Genomic DNA, 9,816 nt, shown 5'->3' with positions numbered 1-9,816 from the left:
AGAGGAAACAAAAGAAAAAGATTCCAAATTGCATGACTTATACCTACATTTGCACAAAAAAAAGACATGAACAGCAATAAACATTGTTGCAAAATTGGCTATTTAATAGAAAATCAAATATCTTTGATGTATAAAAAAAAACTGATAAGAAAAGGTTGCTGCCAGAAAATTAAATGTCGCTTAGTCGCTACTATTTATTGCCTGTCAGCAAGTCGATCCATTCAATTTCCTGATGCACAAAAACTAAATTTTTTAGAGCAAATAAAAAGGCACTCAATTAAAATATTTTTGGATTGTAGTTTTATATTACTGTATTTCCATCCATCCATTTTCTACGGCTTGTCCCTTTTGGGGTCGCTGGAGCCTATCTCAGCTGCATTTGGGCGGAAGGCGGGGTACACCCTGGACAAGTCGCCACCTCATCACAGAGCCAACACAGATAGACAGACAACATTCAGACTCACATTCACACACTATGTTGATCTTAAATAAGTAATATATATTGGAAGATTATTATTAATGTATTATGTTTATATATTGTTTACTTATTATATTATTCCTTTGCTGAGAGAATTCATCCAAAAAATACTAATTAATACAACTGGCTGTTAAAGTTCAAAAATGAAATAAAAACGAAATTACCTAAAAGGTCAAATAAACTGCACTTCTTTAAAGTTGAATTTGAGCTATTCACCACAAAAAAGTATAGTAATAGCGTCGAATGTATGATGTATTGTATATAGAGCTATGCGTCATGCCTCTATTTCGTCATAATAGCAGTAAAATGACAAAAACTGCACATACAGTAGAACTATTTTGCATCCATCCCCCAGAAATCAATGAACTGCATATATAATAACATATTTAACCCTGCAGGGACCTGAAATAAGCCTTTTAAATGCAAATCCCCTCCAGGGAGAAATGCATCTGCACGCAATTGCTTCAAATGTATTGCAGAATACAGAGAAACGTTGCAATGTTTTAAGGCAGAGTAACAACGCCCCCTCGTGGAGAGAGAAAAACACACTATTTGCACTAGATGGCGTTTAGTTTTTTATTTACAACAGCTCATTTAAAAAAAACATCCATTCATCCATTTTCTACTGCTTGTCCCTTTTGGGATCGAAGGGGGGCTGGAGCCTATCCCAGCTGCACTCGGATGGGAGGAAACTAAAAGACATGGTGGTGTAAACCTGAGGGCCGAGAGCTTAGAATGGTCCATTTTTGGGTGATTAGATATGAAACATTTAGATAAGATATCATAACAAGTACAGTGCATATGGAAAGTATTCGCAGCGCTTCACCTTTTCCACATTTTGATATGTTACAGCCTCATTCCAACATGGTATAAATGTGAAAAAAAATGTTTGCAAATGTATTAAAACTAAGAAGTCACATGTACATAAGTATTGACAGCCTTTGCTCAATAAGCCTCAAGTCGTTTTGAATACGATGCCACAAGCTTGGCACAACCTTCTTTGAGCAGTTTCGCAAATTTCCCTATGCAGCACCTTTAAAGCTCCATCAGGTTTTCATCCAGGATGTCTCTGTACATTGCTGCATTCTCATTTCCCTTTATCCAGCTCCTGCCTCTGAAAACCATCCCCACAGCATGATGCTGCCACCACCTTACTTTACTGTAGGGATGGTATTGGCCTGGTGATGAGCAGTGCCTGGTTTCCTCCAAACATGACGCCTGGCATTCACGCCAAAGAGTTCAATCTTTGTCTCATCAGACCACAACATTTTGTTTCTCATGGTCTGAGTCTTTCAAGATCATTTTGGCAACGGTTTTACTAAGAAATGGCATCTGTCTGGCCACTATATCATAGAGGCCTGATTGGTGGATTGCTGCAAAGATGGTTGTCCTTCTGGAAGGTTCTCCTCTCTCCACAGAGGAATGTTGTAGCTCTGACGGAGTGACCAGCGGGTTCTTGGTCACCTCCCTGACTAGACTAAGATGAATGCAGCAATGTACAGAGACATCCTAGATGAAAACCAACACTTCCCATCCAACCCGATGGAGCTTGAGATAAATGTGCGAAACTGCCCAAGTATAAGTGTGCCAAGCTTGTGGCATCGTATTAAAACAAACTTGAAACTGTAATTGCTGCCAAAGGTGCATTAACAAAGTATTGAGCAAAGGCAGTCAATATTTATGTAAATGGGAGTTCTCAGTTTTAATAAATTTGCAAACATAAAAAAAAAATAAAAAATTCACTAATTTATTCCATTTTGTGGAAAAATTGAAGCGCTATGAATACTTTCCGTACTATAGCATTTTATCCCTAGCTAGCTGCTTTCCCATTGCTTGCTTTCATCAATGCCTTTATAGCGCGCGCCCTCATCTCCAATTCAAGAAGTTCCAGCTGCCGAAGTGATGGCGTACATGTCGCAGCGCTAACAGAGGCGGCAGCACGGTCCGGAGCGTCATGGACGGACAAAGCTGGGCTCGCCTTTTTAGCTTCTTTGTCCTTGGACGCTAATATCTCACTGACGCTTCGGTCGATGTCGCTTTGAATGGCCTCAGCTTTCGGCACACACTGCTCTTCGACATTTTTGTCCCCGGGCTGGTCATCTTTGGGCGCATCGATGTCACTAGTGTCGGCATTGATGCTTAGGACGTCGCTGTCCTCACTGGAGGCAACAGCCTCTGAAAAAAAAAATATTCGGGGTAATGCTCAATACAAACATGCGGCATTACAGTATTTTAATACAGTTTAATAAAGATTTTGTAACTGGTTTTCCCATTAAAATTAATGGAAATGTTCTGTTTTAGGTTTAAATCACGACCATCATGCAACATTAACAGACAATTGTTAACAGTAATTAGTAAGTGTAAAAAGATGTTAACCAGAACAACTATTTACATACAAAACATGAACATATGAACATTTTTTGGAATGACAAAAACATTACCCAAATGTAAAAATGACTGTCAAAACACAATTAAACACATACAACTTAGCCTTTTTTTAAGACTAACAAATAAGGAGTTGCATTGCTAGTCAGAAATTATTTGTCAGAAAATGTAAAAAGTTAAAAATTTCTATTAGTATAAAGAAAAATAATACAAAATGTAGGCATACTACATAGCGTTATATGAGGACTAACAGATAATGGGTTGTGTTGCTACATGGCAGCGCTCATTTTGTTGATTAATAACTGACATCATAGTGTTTGTCAAAAACCTGTTTACTACCTGACAACAAAGGAGACAACTAATAAAACCAATTTCACCTTGACAACAAATTTGATGAAAGGAACTGACCGTTTCATCAACAAATAAAAACCAGACGAAAATATTGACAGAAAGGAAATCCAATCTGTTTTAATGTAGAAATGTATCAAATATGAGAGATGTCGTGTCTTTGTGAAGTAGGGCTGTTGGATTTTCCACTGCGAAAACAATACCCTATGCTGCAATATTTTAACAGGTTACACCTTGCAATGTCTATGCCTGGAGAAAGAGAAGCGTAGACATATGGACACATTTCATATATGGCGATATAAAAAACAAGACACTGTTATTATATTCATATGTTATGTTTATTGTCGTTTTTATTGCTGAGAAACAGTAGAGTTGGATTGATCCCTAGTGCAGTGCAGATTTGTTTTGCTACTTTATTCTGTTGTTGTACTGTGTCATATATATTATTATTGTGAAATTGACTTGATATTTTCATTGAGAGCAAGTCTACTTTTGTTTTCTTTATTATTGAGATGCTTTGCAGGTCGTGTAAAAAAGGTGGTTTTAAGGAAACTTAAAAAATGCCTTATCCTTTATCATTAATGCTTTAGTTGACAAAATCTACTGTAATTTTAGTTAAAGGAGCCATATGTAAACAATTCATGTCAAGTCATCATTAAATGGCCCTGATATGAAAAAGGCATGAATAAATCATGTTCTTTTCGAATACCTCTATAACTGATAACAATATTTTAGCCCGGATATGCTCATTTCAAAATTTGATTTACAGCCCCGAAGTCTTATTGTTTTCATTTCGATGCCCCGCCCTCCACCGTTTGACCAATTACAAAGTCCATGAGTGTGTCACATCCAGGTTGCCAGTTACGCACCGCCATCTTTGTTTGGCTACTGCCACTGGTAGAGTTACTAAACATGTCTGACCTTAATAAATCTAAAAGGTGTCGTTACGATTCTCAACTTAGCCAGGAACAAAACGAGGATTTGTATCGGGGATGCATTTGAAAGATGGAGACGATTGAAGGCGGAGAAGATTTTTTGATCGGACGCCAAACTTGCTAATTTCCTCTTTGATAGGTAAGTCAGGCATTTACGTTTTTGTATTACTTGTAATAAATGGAAATGGACATTTCCTATGTAAACTATATTGTCCAATACAGTCTATGATCTTATCTAACAAAGCTAGTATGTTCGTGCAACGAATGCTTAGGAGCGAAGCACCATCACACTAGTGTAATGCTTACTTAGCATGCTAGTCCGGTCAATGACACATCGACATACAGACTAACGGGGAAAATATATGCCTGTTAGCCTGTATGTCGATGTGTCATCCAATTGACAGGGCAAAATCTCTTTTCAACAAATAAAACCTATGTGGATATGGGTGGCATCAGTGCCTATTTCGTTCTCAATATGCTGATACGCTGAGGAAATGGGTTCCAACATTAGCACGGCTAATTGCGGTTTCTGGTACTGTATGTGCATCAGGCATAAATGGGGTGGTATTTGCTTGGCACAATATAATGCTTTACATGTAATGATTTTCTACTTTGTGTATTGACATGGTAGTTGGCTATATGATTTATGCGTAACGTGGATTATGCGTAAAGTGGGTTACTCATAGAATCGCACTCTGCACTGAAAGACGGTGATGTGCGTACGTGGAAGAGAATGCAGTGTGTCAGGTTGGATGCAACATGGAGTTATGCTGAACCAAATGTGGCGGTAATTTTACTGCTGGCCTTGGCTTGCCATCAAAGTAGGCCTATGCAATATATATTATTATATACAATATATTTCGATGGTGGTCCGTGCGGTCAAACTAGACATTTTAGCAGGGTGATGCCAACAATCTGTCCCGACTAAAATATTGCTGCGTAACTTTACAAATACATTTGGCTAATCGACATCAGTAAAATGTGACATCATTACTTAGTAAACAATCTTGCAAGAAGCATAAACAAGAGAAACCTACTCGTCGATATCCGGTTGAATTTCCTTGGAGGGGGGGGGGGGGGGTCCCCCACATCTGCGGTCCCCTCCAAGGTTTCTTATTGTAATCCAATTGGGTTGAGTTTTTCTTGCCCTGATGTGGGATCTGAACCGAGGATGTCGTTGTGGCTTGTGATTTAGGGCTATATAAGTAAACTTTGATTGATTGATAAATTTAATAGTTGTGAAAAATATAGACAATGTGTTCTGTTAAATGGGAACTTCACTCTTCTTGGAATGTTTTCTAACATCCACAATCCCTATGTACAGCAAAAAAACATGTCTTCTTTTCATGCATTGTAATTCTTAAAATAAATGATCAAATCCACCTTTGAGTCTTTCTTACCTCCATGTGTGCACAAACTACAGTGAAATCCAAATGTTTTATATACATACAGTATATACGGTTGGTATCAATCTTAAGAAACAGGAAGTTATTGGTATGGGCTTGAAAAAATAATATTGTGCATTACAAGCTAAAAAAATAAAAAATATGCATGTCCTAAGGTTCAAAAGTTTGGGGTCACATTGAAATGTCCTTATTTTTGAAGGAAAAGCACTGTACTTTTCAATTAAGATAACTTTAAACTAGTCTTAACTTTAAAGAAATACACTCTATACATTGCTAATGTGGTAAATGACTATTCTAGCGGCAAATGTCTGGTTTTTGGTGCAATATCTACATAGGTGTATAGAGGCCCATTTCCAGCAACTATCACTCCAGTGTTCTAATAGTAGAATGTGTTTGCTCATTGGCTCAGAAGGCTAATTGATGATTAGAAAACCCTTGTGCAATCATGTTCACACATCTGAAAACAGTTTAGCTCGTTACAGAAGCTACAAAACTGACCTTCCTTTGAGCAGATTGAGTTTCTGGAGCATCACATTTGGGGGGTCAATTAAACGCTCAAAATGGCCAGAAACAGAGAACTTTCATCTGAAACTCGACAGCTATTCTTGTTCTTAGAAATGAAGGCTATTCCACAAAATTCTTTGGGTGACCCCCAAACTTTTGAACGGTATGAACATTTTTAACGGTTACAAACTATTTGGAAAATAGGATTTTAATGACAAAAGTGCAACGTAACTCGTCGCTCCCCTCTATTAGCAATGAAAACAGTTTGTGTAAAACCAAATCACATTGTTGCTTTACAACATTCTTCAAGTGTAAAACGCAAAAAACACTACGTTAACATAACAAATCGCATTGTGACTTTACAACATGTCATTAAGTGTAAAAAGAAGTAAGCCACTCTACCTTATGAACTTTGACAAAGAGTAGCGACGCGTACTCCAACTTCCTGCTTTGAACGCGATAACATCCAACGTATATTCTTCTTCTTCCTTTCTCGTGCTTGTCTTCTCTGTTGTTGAGGCTGCTTCTCAAGTGCCGCGGAAAAAAATCCAACGAAAATGCGAAACGCGCGCAAAATAAAAAGTAAATTTCCGGTCTTTTTGCTGTGAATTATTTTTAGTACAATTACTTACAAGTTTATTTGACATGCGTAAACTTACCTTGTTTGGTGATGTCACATTTTGTCGAGTCTTTCACGCACGACGCAATGTCTTCTTGTCTGAACAAAACAAAACTATCATTAAAAATGGTTGCCATAAAAAAAGGCAACCCTTTGCTTAAGGAACTTACTGGCTTTCTGAGGGTTGATTTTCTTTAGTCACTTGCTCCGCTGAATACAACAAAAAAGTAAAGCTATTAGTGTAAAGCATGTGAAAAGCTTAAAAACAAACAAACATTGAAATAGTCATACCAGATAGGATCTGCATGATGTTTCGCTCCGAAATTGGTTCAAGTTGATCCCAACACAGTTTTCGGATTTCCTCTAGGTTACAATCCTGCGGGTAAAAGTAACAAATGCAGAGAAGCTAAAGGGATAGTTGTTTTTTTTTAAATGTCCTTAATTTGTCCAAAATAAATTAAGCTTGAATATGATATTAACTATTAAATCTATTCATAAAATAAAACAAAGTTATGATTAGATATTTTAGTTAAAAAGAGACATAACTTCTTAATATTAACTCATTCACAAACATATATTGCAAAACATAGTTTTGTAAAATTATTAATTTAATTCAGAAGTCCATTAGAACTGATTATATATTTAAACTAAAAACAGAAATGTAATTTTAAATTTAAAAAATGGTGACATGATAGTGTATCTTGATTTTATACAAAGTTTCAGCAAATTTCGGCAAAAGTACAATCATACATTAAATGCTAATATTCAAAATTAACTAATTTAAATTGAATACAAATTAGATAAAAGCATGTTGTTTTTTTAGTTTTGATTTTTGCCACTTAAAGAGCCTTGATTAGGCGAAAATCATGGCATGAAAGTGGAACAACATTTACATAATGGTCTCAACTGAAAGTCAATTATTTCACATTTACATAACATAATAGCATTTTAATTGTTATACAAACGATTTTACTTCAATATTATACCTAATAATAAATACTGATATACATTCAAGTACAGTAGAGCTAGCAAGCGCAGCATATGCAGCGTTCAGTGTCCCACGTATTTTCGACAGCTCTTCATCGAAGCCATTCCTTTGCCTCTTTACAAAAATCTTTACAATAAGATCATTCTTAATTTCACCTTGAATTCCTCGGGAATCATCCTGCGTAGTTTCTTCTCCCCTAACACGCGGAAGCACTGCTCCAACATCTCTTTTTTGTCGCTCGTATAAGCGGTGATGGGCTCAAATGGCACCGCGAGATCCAGTCCCCCTTCCTCGATGTCACTGCCGACCCTGTCCAGCTCTGATTCGGCGAGCTCCTCCTTCGAGTCCTGGGTGAACAAACGTGTCCTGCCATGAATTTTACATGTCAAACTAAAACTGCTTTCTAAGAGTTTTAAGGCAAACCTAAATAACTTCTCAGTCGTAAGCTACAGATGGTCCCCAAACGCAACACGACACTAAGCTTCTATGAACGCTTCAGAAATCTCACCTCTACGTTACATTCAGCGCTTCTACGTTTACTCCCACGATGCCGTTCAACGGACGAAGCGTGTTTCCGCTTCTTTTCGCCGCAACTTGACTTCTTTTTAAGCATTTTAGGGCGACAGAGAACTCAAAATACATCAGTCACGCTGGGGTGAGCGTCGCGGAATGGTGACGTAATCAGGCAGCGGCTTCATCTTCTTCTTTTGTTTTTTTTATGGCGGTTGGCACGCAACCTTGTGATGTGCATTACCGCCACCTACTGTAATGGAGTGTGAACCGAGATGGATCCCGATTCTATATTATTTTATTTAAACCAGTGTTTTTTAAATATGTGTATATTGCTTTATATCCTATATGTTCTGGATTCAATCCTAATTTATCTTCCACTGCTAACCTAATATTTTCTTTCGCTAACTTACTTTCCAGTATTTCCCTTTCTCTATTATATTTCCTACAATGTATTAAAACATGTCCTACACTTTCTATCTGTTGGCAAGAATCACACAGTCTTGTAGCATGTTTCCCTATCAATTTTAATGAACTATTTAAGTATGTATGTCAGGGGTCCCCAAACTACGGCCCGTGGGCCGGATCCAGCCCCCCAGCATCCAAAATCCGGCCCACAAGAAGTCCCAAGTTAATTTTTTTTTTTTTTTAATTTTTAATTTTTAAATCTTTCCTTTCTAATCCATTTTCTACCGCTTGTTACTCTTGGTGTCTCCTAGCCGCTCAGGCAAATCATATTGTCTAAAAATGAATTTTCCCATCGATAACGTGACAATGTTAAATGTTGATGAACATCAATGTTAATTGATGTTAAATGACAAAACGGATTATATAGTATATATACATATACATATATATATATATATATATACATATATATATATATATATATATATATATATATATATATATATATATATATATATATATATATATATATATATATATATATATATATATATATATATATATACACATATATATATATATATATATATATATATATATATATATATATATATATATATATATATATATATATATATATATATATATATATATATATATATATATATATATGTCTTAATTAGATTATCCAAAAAATAGTGCTCGATACCGTGGTAGAGCGTAATATGTATGTGTGGGAAAAAAATCACAAGACTATTTCATCTCTACAGGCCTGTTTCATGAGGGGTTTCCTCAATCCTCAGGAGATTTTAATGGAAGCATTCACATACCATGGTTTATATAGGGCACAGAGCGGGTGGGTACAGGCAGGCGTGGGGGCGTGGTGATTGGCTCATGTGTTGCCTAGGAGGTGTTTCCTTCTGTGACGGCATGCTGATACAATTTCGCTGCGTTTGTTGAGGGATGACAACTCTGGACGGTATATGATAAACAGTTTCTCTTTTAAGCATAGGTTGCATCTTTTGTTACCACTGTTGTAAGGTGTGCTGGATGCAAGAATTTGCCATGTTATTGAGTATTCAACATTATTGTCTTTGAGATTCCAAATGTGTTTGCTGAGTTCTGTAGTGTTCCGCAGGCTTTTGCATCTGAAAGAAGCCTTGTGATTGTTCCATCTGGTTGAATCTGGAGAATTCAAAACCATCTGGTTGAATCTGGAGAATTCAAAACCAGAT

The 9,816-nt window shown here is 36.6% G+C and overlaps 1 protein-coding gene across 1 annotated transcript; it reads right to left on the bottom strand.

The window, feature by feature from the left end:
• Positions 1 to 1,040: 1,040 nt before the first annotated feature.
• Positions 1,041 to 8,377, bottom strand: LOC133661758 (caspase activity and apoptosis inhibitor 1). The gene is made up of 6 exons (XM_062065220.1): positions 8,172 to 8,377; positions 7,819 to 8,010; positions 6,967 to 7,051; positions 6,846 to 6,885; positions 6,716 to 6,774; positions 1,041 to 2,653 (listed from the first exon to the last, which is right to left on the bottom strand). Exons 1-6 carry the CDS (start codon positions 8,274 to 8,276, stop codon positions 2,289 to 2,291), a joined length of 846 nt encoding a protein of 281 aa, XP_061921204.1. The 5' UTR covers positions 8,277 to 8,377; the 3' UTR covers positions 1,041 to 2,288.
• Positions 8,378 to 9,816: the final 1,439 nt, after the last annotated feature.

This window comes from Entelurus aequoreus, linkage group LG12 (assembly GCF_033978785.1).
Source record: "Entelurus aequoreus isolate RoL-2023_Sb linkage group LG12, RoL_Eaeq_v1.1, whole genome shotgun sequence".
Classification (NCBI taxonomy): Eukaryota; Metazoa; Chordata; class Actinopteri; order Syngnathiformes; family Syngnathidae; genus Entelurus; species Entelurus aequoreus.
The sequence above is the reverse complement of the archived record's forward strand: the minus strand, read 5'-3'. Positions and strand labels throughout refer to the sequence as shown.

Coding starts and splice junctions, on each gene's coding strand:
- LOC133661758 (XM_062065220.1), bottom strand. CDS start 8,276: ATGCTTAAAAAGAAGTCAAGTTGCGGCGAAAAGAAGCGGAAACACGCT. Junction 7,052..7,818: donor TGATTCCCGAGGAATTCAAG/GTGAAATTAAGA, acceptor TTTTACCCGCAG/GATTGTAACCTAGAGGAAAT. Junction 6,886..6,966: donor CATCATGCAGATCCTATCTG/GTATGACTATTT, acceptor TGTTGTATTCAG/CGGAGCAAGTGACTAAAGAA.